The 17,257-nt window shown below is 43.9% G+C and overlaps 1 protein-coding gene across 1 annotated transcript in view; it reads left to right on the forward strand.

Annotated features, from left to right (window-relative positions):
• The first annotated feature begins 757 nt into the window (after positions 1-757).
• The window catches only part of SYNJ2 (synaptojanin 2), an 81,462-nt gene continuing 64,962 nt past the window's right edge, over positions 758-17,257 (forward strand). Inside the window, exons 1-2 of the mRNA XM_056853602.1 lie at positions 758-878; positions 11,052-11,138. Of these exons, the coding sequence (XP_056709580.1) occupies positions 758-878; positions 11,052-11,138 (208 nt within the window). The remainder of the gene's footprint in view (positions 879-11,051; positions 11,139-17,257) is intronic.

Consider the following 17,257-nt stretch of genomic DNA (forward strand, 5'->3'; position numbering starts at 1 on the left):
CGGGGCGGGGGGGGGAAGACAGGGAGCAGGGCGGGAAATGAGGCTGGCCTCGAGGGAGAAAGTCTTTGGGAAGGTCTACCTCTCCCTCGAGGCCAGCCTCATTTCCCGCCCTGCTTCCTCCCCCCCCCCTCGAATTTGGGGACTGGGGGTCGGCCTCACCGCCACAGAAGGAAGGACGAGCGGCGGTTGGGCCTCAGAAAGCGCCCGGGACGGGCTAAGGAGCCGGCTGAGTCCCCCTCCTCCTCTTACTTTCCACAAGGGAAACACCTCGGGGCGTTTACCTCAGGCGAGGTTTTGCTTCTGAGCGCTGTAACCCGTCCTTCCTCCAACGTTTTTTTTCGGGGGGGGTGGAGACTTGTGTCCCCCCCCCTTTTTTTTCTCCCTTGGGAACCGTCTTCGGGCAGCCCGGGGCGGGGCGACTGTCCCCCTCTCGGCCCCGCCTCTTTTTTTGAACGCCTTAACAGCTTGCGAGGAGGGGGCGGGGCGACTGACCCCCTCTCGGCCCCGCCTCTTTTTTTAAACGCCTTAACAGCTTGCGAGGGGGCGGGGCGACTGACCCCCTCTCGGCCCCGCCTCTTTTTTTAAACGCCTTAACAGCTTGCGAGGAGGGGGCGGGGCGACGGTCCCCCTCTCGGCCCCGCCTCTTTTTTTGAACGCCTTAACAGCTTGCGAGGAGGAGGAGGAGGAGGAGGAGGGGGCGGGGCGAACGGCTGCCCAAAAGTCTCCTTCCTCCCCCCCCCCGCGGAAAGCCGCCTCCATGGCTCTGAGCAAAGGGCTGCGGCTGCTGTGGAAGCAGGAGCCCGCGCCGAGCGCCCTGCTGGAGGCCCGCGGCCGCCCAGACTGCCTGCTGCTGGAAGCCGGCACCGTCGCCACCCTCAGTGAGTGCCTGGTCTGAAGGGGCGGGGGGGGGGCCGGGGGAGAAGGGAGTGATCTTTCACGCGCACGGCCGGTTTTGCCTGGGGATGGCCGCTCTGTAGATGCAGCGCTTGTAGATTCACAGTGGGTCGCCGTGTTAGTCTGTCTGCAGTAGTCAAAAAGGGCAAGAGTCCAGTAGCACCTTAAAGACTAACCCAAATATTTTCTGGCAGGGTGTGAGCTTTTGTGAGCCACAGCTCACTTCTTCAGATGCAAGAGTCCAGTAGCACCTTAAAGACTAACCCAAATATTTTCTGGCACGGTATGAGCTTTTGTGAGCCACAGCTCACTTCTTCAGATGCAAGAGTCCAGTAGCACCTTAAAGACTAACCCAAATATTTTCTGGCAGGGTGTGAGCTTTTGTGAGCCACAGCCCACTTCTTCAGATGCAAGAGTCCAGTAGCACCTTAAAGACTATCAGAAACCACAATATTCAAAAAACCAGTGGGAGAACATTTCAACCTTCCAGGGCATTCTGTTGCAGATTTAAGAGTCAGTACAGGAGCGAGAATAATTTAAACAAAGTGCAAAAATTGGTTCTTGTAGGTTATCCGGGCTGTGTGACCGTGGTTTCGGTGTTTTCTTTCCTGACGTTTCGCCAGCAGCTGTGGCAGGCATCTTCAGAGGAGTAACACTGAAGGACAGTGTCTCTCAGTGTCAAGTGGGTTGGAAGAGTAATATACTGAGACACTGTCCTTCAGTGCTACTCCTCTGAAGATGCCTGCCACAGCCCGGATAACCTACAAGAACCAATGAACTCTGACCGTGAAAGCCTTCAACAATAAAGTGCAAAAATGTTTATAAGCTACTACATGGATATAGAGACAGTACAAGACAATGTGCACAAAGAGTCCTACAAAAGCTATATATAAATAAGTAAATGTACAAAAGGAGTAATTTTTCAAAGTTGTCTCAGGTATGAGTACAAATTATTCTTTTGAAGATAGATATCATGTAGTAAGATAGAAACCACCAGTTTATGAGGATACGGCCGTTTCAAATTCTTAGCTATTTAGCAATTCTTCTTCAGTCCTTCAGTAAACGTCCTTCATATTTTTCTACATATTTCGTTTCAAATTGTAGGTTACATTATATATCCCACAACGGGTAAAGGACAAGTGCACGTCCCACAAAGGGTAGCAAGGGTAGCAATTGCTACACTTTGTATTCCTTCCCTTATTATTCTCACTCCTGAACTGATTTCCAAATCTCCCGATACCTGTACAGTGGTGTCTATTTTTTCTCCCGCAGATTTAAGAGTAGCAGTTCTCTTACAAAGGAATTTCAAAGGGAGATTGGAAAGAGAAACTGCTGAATTACAGTTGATATTCAAACTAAAGTCAATGCATTTACCTGGGCTGAATAAAGACCTTGCATTCATGGCTCATTACCAATGCTGATTTCTCCACACCCATCTCTCCCCTGGACATCACAGACGCTTCTGCATACCACCCCTAATCCCATCACGCCTGCTATTCACATTTACATACTGTTAACATTTACATACTAATGCTTGTCTGAATTCACTCTCCTCTACTTAAAGACAGATGGATTCACATTCTAGCTGTATCTGAAGAAGTGAGCTGTGGCTCACGAAAGCTCATACCCTACTAGAAAATATTTTTGTTAGTCTTTAAGGTGCTACTGGACTCTTGCCCTTTTCTACACTTATAGATTAAAAGCATAAAACTCCCAGTAAAGACAAAAACTCACACATTCAGTATATACAAACATGTGCAACTGCGATGTACAATCTTCCATTGACCAATATGAGATCCAAAAAGGATCCCTGAAAGATTGTACATCGCAGCAGCACATGTTTGTATATGTTTAATGTGTGAGTTTTTGTCTTTACTAGGAGTTTCATGCTTTTAATCTATTTGTGCACCTTATTCAAATTTATACATTTGTAATTTTAGCATTTTTCAGTTGAGTTCCATCAAGATTCCCCTCCCTTTTTTTTTTTTGGTGTTTTTTCACTCTCTAGATCACTGGTTCCCAACCGGGGGTCCAAGGACCCCCAGGGGTCCGTGAAAACTAAATTAAGGTCCGCGAAACAAAGTTATAAACCCATAATGAATTAATATTTTCAATTAAGAGTTCTCTATTATAAAAATATATATTCAAATATTATTCTAAGCTTCATGTTTAACTAACAGTTATGATTAAAGTTCATTTTCAAATTCTCGGAATTTTTATTTTGAACCTTGGGGTCCCTGCACCGAACAAAAAAGTCCTAGTGGTCCCTGGTCAAAAAAAGGTTGGGAACCACTGCTCTAGATGCACCATTTCCCCCAGCCAAATTCTCCAGACTTAAAAATAAGCCCCCCATGCAGAGGTTTGAGAATTCAGATGGGGGGAAATGGTGCATCTAGAGAGCGGCAAACCCAAGGCTAAGCCTCCCGTTCGTTTTTACCCACGTCGCACCTGCTGCGTCCATCCCCGTGCACGGATACATTGGAGGCAATTGCTGCTCTTGGTCGGTGTGGCTTGCTGGCCTCTTGGCTGAGGGGGGTAATCAAAGTGGCGGGAATGGAGCTTTCTCTTTTCATTACACCACATGGCGCCAGTTTTTCAAACATCAGGAGTAGGAGATCTTTGCTCCTTCTGTGACCTCAGGTGTTGCCGGTTATCATCACTTCCTGTGAGGTCCTCAACTAATAGGGTTGCCAGGTCCCTCTTTGCCACCAGTGGGAGGTTTTTGGGGCGGGACCTGAGGAGGGTGGCGTTTGGGGAGGGGCTTCAATGCCATAGAGTCCAATTGCCAAAGAGGCCATTTTCTCCAGGGGAACTGATCTCTGTCGGCTGGAGATCAGTTGTAATAGCAGGAGAACTCCAGCTAATACCTGGAGGTTGGCAACCCTATCAACTAATTGTAGAAGTAGCTTGGCATGTTGAGCCCCCAAAGCTGAGGGCAGTTTGCTTGCTGTCAGGTGCTTGACAGTTCCACCCCCTTTCCCCTCTAGCCATGCAGTCCTTAGCACAGATCACAGGCAGGAGATGGTGGGTGATGACACCTGGCTGGTGGGCTGTGTTCAGCCTGGCAGGTCGAAAGTTGTGCAGGCCTGTAGCGAGGAAACAGTTTGATATTTGCATTGCTATTGTTTGGTCAGTGTTCCTGAGATGCAGGAGAAATTAGAAACATCACATGTTAGAGAGATTAAAAATTCCATGTGAAGGCCATGTAACTTTTATTCTAAGGTGTATTCGCACTCTCAGAGAGACAGCATGGTGTAGTGGTTAAGGTGTCAGACTAGGATCTGGGAAACCCAGGTTTGAATCCCCACTCTCCTATGGAAACTTGCTGGGTGATCTTCGGCCGGTCACACACACTCAGCCTCGACCCTGGATAGTATTTGGATGGGAGGCCTGCAAGAAATACTGGGGTCGTAACAGAGGCAGGCAATGGCAAACCACCTCTGAACGTCTCTGGCCTTGAAAACCCTATGGGTTTGCCATAAGTCAGCGGTGACTCGAGGGGGTGGGAATTAGCACTCTCAGTCTAATTTTAATAACATAAAAAAACCCACACACATACTTTCTAAATGTCTAAAATCAAGTGAGCCTAATTTTGTGTTAACGAGCATGCCTGCTGATTTCAGTGGTTCTTGCTTCCCAGTAATGTGGAAGAACTTTAGTACTAGATGTGCTACACTGCAGTTTTGTACTAGTAAACGCCATGGACAATATGATAGTTCAGTGTTTAAGTTGCTTAGACACCCGTTATAATCCTTCATGCCTGCCATTTTCCCCTCTCACTGTCATATGTTTTTCCCCAGCTTTTAAAAAAAGCAGTAGATAATCATGATAGTGTTACAGTGCTATAGCGATATTCCTACTACCTTAAAAAAAAAACTGGCTAAAAGCTTACTGGAGGTAAGGTAAAGGTCCCCTGTGCAAGCACCGGGTCATTCCTGACCCATGGGTTGACGTCACATCCCGACGTTTATTAGGCAGGTTTGCCAGTGCCTTCCCCAGTCATCTTCCCTTTACCCCCAGCAAGCTGGGTACTCATTTGACCGACCTTGGAAGGATGAAGGCTGAGTCAACCTTGCGCCAGCTACCTGAAACCAACTTCCGTTGGGGTTGAACTCAGGTCATGAGCAGAGCTTGGACTGCAGTACTGCAGTTTACCACTCTGTGCCACCGGGCTTTTACTGGAGGTAGGTGAGGGGAAATTGTGGGCACGAGTGAACACAAGCGGAGGAAAATGGCACTGGATATTGACAGGGAGATTCAGAAATCCACACCTTTCTATCTACTCTGTGGGCAAACCCACTAATCCTTCCAGAAAGACTGAAACAAAGCAGATTTTGGAAACATCAGGGCAAACAAGGGGAAAGCACAAATGGGGACAGAATAGCAATGATTGGAGAGCGATGAGATTTGTATGCTCTGAAAAACACCAGTTTGTGAGCCAGGGCAGAGCAAATTCTCTTTGTGGAAGCAATTCTGTTGTGACCCCCTGACCCCCACTTAGTTACAGCTACATTCCCATATGAACTTAGTTATGGTAAGGCGACCATAGAAAGGCCTTTATGCTCATATGGACTGCTCACTTGTCCCACTTACAAGCTGACCAACATAAAACTTCTATGTTCAAAAGGCAGTATTCCTCAGAATGTCATATGCTAAGACTGAGCTAAAGGTGTTCTTACAGGTTCATCCAGTGTGTTTGTTGGCAAGGGATAGCAGGCTCTCACATGTGTTTCCTCCTGCACATTTAACATAACATGGACCTGACATACAGGTATAAATTCCAACACTTGTAAGCCTAATAAGGGGAAGTCCTTACCCATCAAAAATGAAAAGTAACGGTTATACAAGGTTATACATGGTCAGGCCTGTCTCCTTTGGTCATTGCATACATATACCATACTTCAGTTGCTTGTTATGTCCCAGAATATACAGGCATGATGGGAGTCTGGGGCTAATGCAGGCAGACACAGTACTGATGGGTCCCTACTCACTGATTTTCCTTTTGTTTTGTTTTGCTTAACATATGAATAGGATAGATCTCCAAAATCTTTCGGGTACTTGTACAACTTGGTGTGGGTTCAAGACCAGGGAGTCAAATCAGATTAATGGTTAGAAGCTTGTGATTTTTTTAAAAAAGGAGCTCCTACCAGTTACTTTGTTAATTAATCAGGTCAGGAAGGGTTTCTCCTTTCCTCCCATTCCTCTTCAGTGATCTAAATTGTTACTCTCTCAGAGGACAAAGGCAGGTTTGATCTCTGTACTTTTCTTGCTTTTGTTGTTGTTGAAGAAACATGAAAGGAAAAGGTGAAATGCCTCCCCTTCCCCAAGTGTCAAGCAGTCTGCTTCTTAGCTTTACAAAACATCAAGAGATCCTAATCATGGATTTCCCAAGTCACATCTGCTGTGACCTTTAAACACATTGGATACACAGTTCCTCCTTTGAATTTCTGTGTTTGTTGAATTAAGGGGTTTCTTATTGCCTTTACTCTGAAATAAATCCAATTTTATTCAATGGAACTTACTACCAGCAAAGTGTTCTTAGGTTTGTAGTCTAAGTGTTCTTGAACTCATTTTTTTATACGCGTCACTCAGGTCATTTATGCATGATTTCTTTAACCTCCTTTGTTCCCTGTTTCATCCAGGATCAAATTTTTCTGTATGCACGTTACCTCATTCCTTGGAAGCTCAACGCTGTTTCAATGCAAAATGAACCCGGCTTTTCCCATTCCTCTTCTGGCCCGAATTAAACTGTTCATCCTGGCTCATTCCAAAATCACTGAACGAGCATACAACTTTCTCGGGTTGAGCTTCACCCCACCCTTTTCCAAACCCCTCTTCAAGGCAGCATGCAGATAGCCAAACGGGAAGCACAGAAGATTGGCTTCTCTCACAGCCAATCACGAAGCAGTGTGTAAAGAGGCAGGGATTCAGGTGCTTCGTGCTATCTCGGAGCTCTTTCTGAGCAAAAGAAGGGCTTTTTTAAAACGAGGCTTGGATTTCTCTCCCCCCCCCCTTCTTTCAGATTGCTCCGTTTTTTGTTCTTAAAATGCTTTTTTATGCGGCAGTTGGGTTTGGGTGGGGGGAGGAAATCTTCTCTCGCGAGGTAAGCCAATTACAGAGCAGCATTTAAAGGCGTGGGACTTGATTTGAACTTGGGAGACTACTTTTCTGTATTCATGCCTCCACTGGCACACAGTTTCGTCCCTGATCATTCCAGCCAATGCACAGTTTTCCCCAACCCGGGTTACTTTGATCCTGGCTGAAACAGGGAATAAAGGAGGTAAAGCGACCATGCATAAATTACCTCGGTCAGAAAAATAAACGAGATTGAATAAGCTTAAAAGGCAGCCTACTCAGTAGCCTTGAAATTAGGAAACAGAAACATGACGACAAAGAGGAAGTAGGACCACATAGGACCAAGTTTTTTTTTAATTTACTTATTGAATTCATTTATACCCCACTTTTCTCCCCAATAGGAACTTGAAGTGGCTTACAACATTCTCCCCTTCTCCATCTTATCTTCAAAACAACCCTGTGAGGTTGGTTACTGACCCAAGGTCACCTAGTGAGCTTCTCTGGCAGTGTGGTGACTTGAACCTGGGTTTCCCAAATCTTTCTCTGACACTCTAACCGCTATACCATGATGGACTTTAGTGTCTCTAAGAAGGATGTTCAAGGATAAAGATGCCAATGCAAAATAAGACTGGCATCCAGCCATGAGCTGGAGGGCCATTGGTGCCTGGGGGGAAGCAAGAATGTCAGTAGTTAACAAGCAGCTTCCTGCAGCCCACCCGCAGGGACCAGCAGCCCAAGCAGACCTGGAGTTGTACCTGCAGTGATTCCCAGATGTCAGAATCATTTGGTCTGAGTTCCTGCAGAGGAGGGAATGGTGGGGTGCATGGGACCCCAAGAGAATTGATTGCGTATGGCGGAAATTCAACCAGGTGCTCCAGGCCTTTGTTCTAGCTCAGTGGTTCCCAAAGTGGGCAGTACCACCCCCTGGGGGAGGTGGGATTGGCAAGGGGGCAGCAGGGGGGCGCTAGAGGTGGGCCCCTTCAACTGTGTTGTTGGATAGGGTAGGGGGCGCTGGGGTTGAGTTTGTGGAATCAAGGGGGCGGTGGCCCAAAAGGTTTGGGAAGTGCTGTTCTAGCTCATGGTGGTGGGGTGATTGAGCACCTGGGAATTTCTCACAAGCAGGGTAGTCTTTAAAGAATGGATGGTATATCTGCAAAGGGCAACGACAGAGAGCTTGATGATCTCGGAGCTGGACTGATGCACATATCACAGGTTCCTTTGATTTGGTGGTAGAGCTAGGCAAGACCTGAGAAACCTGTAATCAATAAAGCTGTGGCCTGATTCTTCCCAGCCCGGTGAGTCTGTGTTGTCCTCTCCCCACTCATGAGCTGGTCCCCACCCCAGGCACAAAGGGCTGTGCCATTAGATCCCAACTGTGACAGTCCACACAGCGACCAGTGGAAGAGACTTTGGGCGAAAATATATGATCGCTTTAGCCTTCTTTATTCCCTGTTTCAGCCAGGATTGAGCCAGGATCGAACGCACGTTCGGCACAAACGTATGCGTTCGATCCTGGCTGAAACGGAATAAAGGAGGCTAAAGCAACCGTGCATTTTTGCCCTTTGACTCAGTGAACTTTCATCTCCAGACTCCATAAACAGGCACATAGACACAGGGTGGAGGGAGACAGAGATTTAGGGAGGACCCTGGCAAGAAGCTGTTCCTTCTTAGGAAAGTCAGCCTCATATTCAGAAAACTATAATTCTGAGCAGCATCATGTGTTATATTATATGCAGTGTAATTGTGCACAGCAACATTCTCAGAATTAACTGTAATTATATACAATAGCTACAGATTTTTAATGTGTTGTTTAATTTTCACATGGATTTCAGAGATTCACTGAGCTCTCTTGTTGCTTTTCCCCAAGCCATTAAGTAGTAGTAGTAGTATTTCAGATGTGTCATTTCCCTCATCTCTTAAAAGCTATAAACTCTAACCGCGCATTCCTGAGATTTGGTGTACAGGAACGGCAGGGAGAAGGCGCAGGCGAGCCGCCTCCTAAAGCTGTTCCCTGTACGCCAAAAAAAAAAAAAAAGCCTTTTCGCTGCTTTTTTTGTTAAACGGGGCCTTTCGCCCCATAGAGAACAGCGAGGCTTAGCAGGCGCAGCAACACTGTTCTCGGCGCCAGCATAATGGGGCAAAAGGGGACAGGAAGCTGCCTACCGGCAGCTCCTCCCCCCCCAGCCCGCCCTGGGAATGCCCCCCCACACCGGCACTGCAAGTCTCCGCCGTGGTCTGCTCCACGGGGAGACTGTGGCGGCAGAGGCTCAGCCGACAACATAAGCTGCCAGCGTAAGTGCGTCTTGTTCTGTGATTAGACGCACTTATGCTGGCGGCGAAGTCACGCCACCTCCTAAGAGGAATCGGCCCCCAACCTCAGGAATGCACGGTAAGGCTTGGATGGAGACCAAGAGCCACATATGAAGGCTTCTAGCACTACACTTTCTAGTATAGGGCTTTACACTTTCTAGTATAGGGCTTTACTATATAGATAGTACATATATAGATAGTACATGTGTGTGTGAAAAGTGCTATCAAGTCGCAGCTAACTTACGGCCACCCGTTATGGGGTTTTCAGAGCAATAGACTAACAAAGGTAGTTTGCCATTGCCTTCCTCTGCATAGCAACTCTGGTATTCCTTGGTGGTCTCCCATCCATATACTAACCAAGGCCAACCCTTCTTAGCTTCTGAGATCGGGCTGTACCATGCTGCCTTCCCTCTCAAGAGTGTACATAGATACAGGCATAAAGGTGGTATCACATTCTAGAGTTCAATCATGAAGTGAAATCTCAGTTCTGATTGATATAGTTTTATGTTACATCTACTTTAGTTAGTCTTGCTAGGTTGCAGCCAAGAGATTTTGTCTTATCTTGTCACAGATGTGTAAGAGAATGCAGACACAGCTTTCTTCACCCCACTTCTTCCCAATTCTCATAACCCAACCCCTCCCGTCCTACCTCCTAAAACAAATGGGAAGTTTATGTTGCTCCACAGACATCAGGACGGAGGTGGATGGTCAATGGGACTAGTGGTGGAACAGAACTGGAGATGCTGTAGTTGCATCCCCTTTCACATCTGTATGTTAAAAATTGGTATCTAGGTTACAGCACTGGTATCCCCTTTGCCTTTAAATAGCTTAAGTGTGCTAAGATGAGTGAATCTATCTTCACAGTGTGCAATGTCCCTAGTTTCGGAAGTTATACGAAGTTGTTTTATATTTCCCTTATTTGATAAAATGCAAGAGCTACATTCGATGGGCCTCCAGGGTCAGAAGAGCATTTGCTCCAGACACTTCACTTCTCTAGGTATCTCATAAATGTTGATGCCATGTAAATGTTAAATATTTATAGTAAATAGGTTAGTAGCAAGCATCACCATGGGGTTTTCAAAGCAATAGACTAACAAAGGTAGTTTGCCATTGCCTTCCTCTGCATAGCAACCCTTTAATTACCCTTTAATTTTTTTCATCTGTGTGCCTAGAGGTCTGAATCTCATACTATTTTTTCTTTTTTTAATACGCAAAACTTGATCTTGCGAATATTTGAATTACCACATAATATCCCCTGTCAAAATAGTGATATTTTCGGAATTTCAAAAATTAAGTTCACACCTGCTTCTTCTATAAACTCCAAACATTTCTTAAACAAGATAGATTGTATGAACCACCATCATCTTGTAAGCTATTAGTGATATTAGGTACCAATGCAAGACACACCAGAAATTTATCTACATAGTAAGAAAACAGGTACACTCAGAGATTATGTTATTGCAACAATCCTTGTGTAATGACCCTCCCCTTTTCTCCTCTCCAGGCTTCATACTCTCAGACCTAACTAACAGTCTTCAAATCCAATTTCATATACTGTGTTAGCCCTAGATTTTACCACAATACCTCAGGGCACCAAATGTCATCTTTAGTGCTTGAGTATAGTGAAAACAGAATGCTATAGTTTGTTTGTTTTTTAAGCCCAAAATGTATGCTTAAAGAAATGGCATTTCCCCCATGTCTGTTATGTATGTATTGCTACAGAATGAAAACTCAAGCAAGAATTTATGCCTTTTATTATATGATTTGCTCAGCTCCAGAAGAGAAGGAAGAAATTAAAGGACAATATGAGAAGCTCATGGACGGTTATGGATGTTTAGGAGAACTTCAGTTAAAATCTGGTAAGTAGTGGGTTGAAATAACATTATTGTAGGACGATCAGATAAGTAATCTGTGCATTAATATTGGTTGAATTGAGACTATTTTCTGATTGACCTTCGTAGGACATTTGTATATTGATTATAAAAGTTGTAGAGTTTGATGCTTCATTGTGTTGCAGGAAATTGTTGAGCAGTTATAGTTTTGAGGGTTTCGATTTTAAATAATAACATCTTGTGAACTTTTAAATGTTATGGTCCCAAGCACAAATACCATTCAGTGGGACTTGCTTCTCAATAAAACGTGCTGTAAAGTATTGGCCTAATGGCCACCTACTTCTTTGGGTTTTTTGTAACTGTCAGGAAGGAGATTTCAATCGGCGAAACCTCTCAAATTGCATCACTGGACCAGCAGGAAAAAGGATACTTGCTGAACTTTGTCCTGACAAGTAGCTATTAAAAGGACAAGAGGTGTTGTTGTCACTTTTATACGGATAAAGGCTCTGTGCTTTTAACAGCTGCCTGGCCGATGGAAACACAACACGTGATGCTTTTTCTGCCATGGAGATGTGATGGGGAAAGCTGCACCTCTTCTATTGTTGCCTGTCTTGCAGCAGTTAAAAGCCAATTAAAAATATAAAAACCCTAGTGAGTTTTCAAGCCAAGAGTCAGCAGCTCTAACTAATGGTATTTCCCCCATTTTGAAATGGTTTTTCATCATTAACTCCAACCCAGCAATTAGCGATGTTCTCTGATTAGTTTTGGTCACCTTCTATTTTGCGTTTCCTGAACACAGAATTTCCAGCACAGCTCCTTCCTTGGATTCCATGTCGCAGCAATCTGTATGGACTAGGGTTGTGAAGTCTTTGTTGGGACATGGTACCTTCCAAGGCCCTGGAACTGGGTACATTCACTGCAGTTTCCTTCGTCTCCTCTAATCCCTTTAGCTGCTTACTACATGCAATAGAGGAAGACTGGGTGAGGAGGCCAGTATAACTGGTGAGATGGATGGTTTTGTAGTTGCTTTGGTCCTTTTGAGACATTAAGTGGACAGACATATATATCTCTGGTTGAAGACCTCGCCAACTCTGATTAGACAGAACAAAAGCAAAATGTTTAGAGGATTGGGGTGATTGGTGGACTTTATTACGGGAAGTTAGGCAGAAGGTCTTGATTCCCGTATCCCACAAATGGGGTGTTGGGGTCTCTAGTGGAAAACAAGCAAATGTCAGCATTTATTTATTTACTATATTTATAGTCTACCTTTCTCACTGAGACTCAAAGCAGATTGCCCAGTGTAAGTCAACACAATCAATGAGACATCTAATAAGCAGTGTACTAAGACTAGAATTACAGAAATCAGAATAAGCATAGCATATTAGACATGATGCAAAATGCAGATACAATGCAGAAAAATGGTATTACAGCACTATAAAACAATACATTGACAACAGGCTAATACATACAGCGAAGAGATGATCCATCCTATCCACAGTATAATAGTCCACAGGAAGTTTTGAGGATTTGAATTGGACTATGGTGCTGTAAACCTGAAGCCCAACCTTGGCTAATGCATACCATCATGGCTAGCCATTGTTTTCAGAGTGTTTTTTTGATTTTCATTGATTAGTTTCTTCCTGAATTAAGTCAGCACTTTTTAAATTGTATATCCCTTCCAGTAAATAACTTCCGGTGTACAGAAGGTGCTGATTCTCTATACATAACTTTGAGAGGATTTCTTTAACTGTTTGCTTCTTGCTACAAACACCATGTATTTTGCTGGCTGGAAAGGAACAATCTTTGAAAGAAGGAGGCCCTCTGGGAGAGCAGAAAGCCATTGAGAGCATGCCAAGTATTTTTTGAAATGCCTGGTGATAAAGAATGATTCAAGGCGTGGCCGTAACACTGTAAACCCGCCACTAGGCTGAGAACCCTGTGAAATATGTATTAGTCACTGTGTAGGTTAGACAGGCTTAAATCCAAAGGTTTGGCCTAGCTGGCCTATAAAACAATAAAAAAATGGAGCATGATTTAGCCAAGAGAGGCTAATCAAACAGGAAGCATGATATAAACTGAGAGCTGCAAAAAGTTAGTGTCATATGTTTATCATAGTAGCCTCTTGCCACTGGAGACCAGTTGTGTGTGATGGGTAGGTGAGTGGGTGGGTAATTGGACTCTTCATTAAGGGATGAATTGAGTCTACAACTTTAATAGGAATGTTTCCCCGATTAGTGATTGTCTTTCAGCTAAACCGACTTGCAAATGCTTAGTTAATGACTATTTTAATTCTTTGGAGGGTGACAGTAGTGAAAAAGTATAAATTACACTGGTATTAAAATAAATGTGTTGGTTGCTATTCTGTTTCCGGGCAAAATTCAAAGTGCGTTTTTAGCCTTAAAGCCCCATACAGTACAGCCATAGATATTTCCTGAACAAACCCAGTCTGCCAACCCGCTGAAATCTTCTGGAGAGGTTATTTTTGTGATGTTTTAATGTTTGTAATCCCCTTTGAACATCAGGAGAAGCAGGATATAAACATTTTAAATAATAAAGGTAAATAACTGATGTAAACCTCCCCAATTCCCATTACACTACCGCAGTGATATGAGCTTTCTCCATTGCTCTGCATTTCTACTAGAAGGTTGTTGGATTTTGTGAAGCTGATTAACCAGGTTAATGTTTCTCAAAGGCCAAAGCATTCCCTTATTCTGATAACTCAGTTATAGGATGACTCACTAGATCCCAGTGTTTTCTTTTGTTAGGAGCGGCTGAAGCAGAACCAACAGCCATGTGTGTTCTTCTGAGCTCTGCCTCCAATATTCTTTACGTTAGTCACTACCAATTTGCAAAGTGAATTCTAATCTGTATTTATATTGGTGTACAGCACAGTGCACAGCGACGTGAGTGGTAGTCATGTGCATAATGAGTAAGATACAACTAAATAGCCTCATCAGTATTAATTTATAGGAATCATTCTTAAGGTAGAATGTGAATTGTATGTTTCTGGTATTTGTTTTAACTTCTCACAGGGTGGTACAGAACATATCTTATGTCCCTGACCGTGAGCATTCCTACAATATATCGACAGTCAATGGTGGCCACTGACCAGAGCCAAAGAAGACTTGGTTCAGGCCAAATTATAGCACAATATCTATGGGATGCCACCAGCTCTTAAACTAGTCCAGGATTTGATTATAGAGGGAAGAGGGCATTTGTAACAAGGACATTGACTGAGTGAGAAAGGCTGTAGTGGTAGCTTTACCCATAAAAAAGAATGAGGAATGATAGTGGGACTAGTGAATGGGGGACCTTGGTTGAGAAGTCTGTGCAACTCTGGGGCGACTGAGCTATAAAACTATGACCGAGCTGCAGTCAGCAGCTGACCCATATGATGATTTTCCTTCAATGGGGGAACCAGTTGGATGCTGTACCAGTTAAATGAATATAAGGTAGAATGCCTAGGTGGTCCAGGATCTGTAGCAAGGGAGAGTCTCCCAGACTCTGAAGGATGCACATTATTGTAGTACAAGCACACCTTGGAGATATTGCGGTTTGGTTCCAGACCACCGCAATAAAGTGAATCACACAATTAGTATTGTTGTTGTTTCCCAGTGCATATAAAAGTGATGTTCACATTATACTGTAATCTATTAAGTGTGCAATAGCATTATGCCTTAAAAATGTGCTGTAATAATAATGAAAAAGTTTGAAATATTGCGAGCATTTCCAAAATGTGACAGACACGAAGTGAGCACATGCTGTTGGAAAAATGGCACCGATAGACTTGCTTGAAAATGCAATCTCTGCGATGCACAATAAAGTAAAGTGCAATAAAATGAGGTATGCCTGTAGACATTTGCCAGTAATGTGTAAGTGCTTACTGTGAATACATTTCTATGCTTTCAGGACAGTAGGCTAATGGTGGTGTCTAGACCAGTGGTATTTAACCCATGGGTCAAGACTGCCAAGTGGGTCCCAGAGCCCCATTTGCTGGGTCATGAGCTACCTCTTTTTTGGGCTGCCTTTTGGAAGGACCTGCTGCACAGAAAACAAGAGCGCCATGTCTCCTGCCTCTCTTTGCGTGCATGCTGAGAAGAGAAGAAGGATGGTCAGGCATGGTCACTCAGTGATGGAGAGGATTCCACCATGGCTTGGACCCTTTGCTAGTTCCTCACTGTGATATATCTCCTAGTGCTTTGCTTGTACTTCCTGGCTGCTTTGGTCTTCTGCCTGTGGTACTAACTAGCATTGAGGCTGATGAGATGTTATCTGTTTGCTTACTTTATTTTTAGCCCACCTTTCTTGCGGAGACTCAAAGTGGATTACACAGTATAAAACAATGCAATACGACATAACTCTAGCTCCCCCTCTTCCTGTCATATGACTTCCTGCGACGTGCTTGCCATTCATTCAGTGGGTCTTGGGCCAGGAAATGTTGAAGACAGTTGGCCTAGACTATATAGCGTACTGTACATGTAAGTCAGCTGCAACTTGACGGAACTTTACACACACACACAAACATGCTAAGAAAATAGGCTTCTAAGTCTAGTACACAGACCTAAGGTTAAATATACGGATGTATAGATGTTGAAATAATTTGCTTAGTAGAGAGGACTTGTCCTAAATGTTTTGGTGCATTAGATGAGCTATAACAACTACACTTTGCATCTCCAGGACTTGAACCAAGAACCGTATAGGCTGAGGCTGATATCTAGTCTGGTGAGCTAACATCGACTGTGAGTACTTGGGTCTCAGAGCTTAGTTCAGGCCTGAAAGGAAATTGGGATATGAAGCTTCTTGATTGGCCAGGCCTGGTATAAATAGTGGGAGCCTGGTCTTCTGCTTTTGCACGGGTAGGATCTTCTTTCAGTGCTTTGAGCTCTCACTCCCTTAACTGAGATCAGGAAAGCTATTCCAGGTCTAGCTGTTTCCCTGTCCCTGATTCTCACATGTGGTGCTGATGGTTATCTGGATTTACCTGCATCTATGTCTAACAGTGGGCGGAAGGTAATGCCACCCCACTTTGTCTCTCAATAAGAGCTTCTACCTCTGATGCGGTGTTCAGTATTGGAAAGAAGTTGGCGGTGTGTAACTCGACATCACTTTCAGAAGGGTAACATTGAAGGAGTCTTCAAGATATCCATATCCAGTGAAAGACATTGTGAATACAGGAGCCTTTTTTGCTGTGTTTCATAACAGGAATGTTGAGAACAGCACAATAGGTTGTAATGAAGGCGGGAGAAGACTATTAAGTCTGTTCTTAAGCGTGTGCCTATAATGTATTTCACAAGACAGCATCACAGAGGAGGTTAGCAAAGTGAAAATAAAAACTAGTTTATTCATGCTGTGGGTGGCACGTACCTTCCCCATATGCCCCCCGAGCCCATTCAGCACATCTTTCTCTGCGGGTCTTGCCTCTACACTGGAATTTGTCAGAGTTGCTAGCGTTGCCTGGTCTTTGTGATGAATAATGGGATATAGAGGAATATGTATGTCATATGTTGCTTTCATTCTGAATGTGCGTGCATGCATCTGGATTACTACAGTAGATGTTTGTAGTACAGCAGTTACTGGTTTGTCTTTGAATGTGAGTAACTCAAATTCAAATTGAAAAGACTTAAAGAGGATTACATATTTTGTTGGCAGGTTAAAAGTATTACTGAAAAACTCCTTTCTGGTGTGAAAGCTTCTTAACTGACCCCATTGTTGCCTGTGATTCTGACTTGTAATTTAGCTGGAATTGAAGATGAATTCAATATGTCTTCAGAGCTTCCTTTTATTGTTTGCTTTCATAGCAGGTGTTTAAACACAAGACACTATTAGCCATTTATTCTTCTTGCTTCTTTGAATTATATTCTTACCTGAGAGTCACTGGTTTTTACAAACCATGGGTAGACTTTTTTTATTCAGTTGTATGGAAGTAGTATTTTAAAGCAATGACTTTTATTAAACCCAATAGTAAAAAAATGTAAAACTGAACAAGCATTTAAAATGTGCATCCAGTAATCAAGAGGGCCCTTCGAGGTGTAGTTTTTGGCTTCTATTCATACTGCATTGAGTCCAATTATCCATTATAAGCATGGGCCTTACATGACAGAATTCAAAAGCTCCGCAGCCTGTTATCCCAAAAGACTCAAATGACT

The sequence above is a fragment of the Euleptes europaea genome, chromosome 7 (assembly GCF_029931775.1).
Source record: "Euleptes europaea isolate rEulEur1 chromosome 7, rEulEur1.hap1, whole genome shotgun sequence".
Taxonomy (NCBI): domain Eukaryota; kingdom Metazoa; phylum Chordata; class Lepidosauria; order Squamata; family Sphaerodactylidae; genus Euleptes; species Euleptes europaea.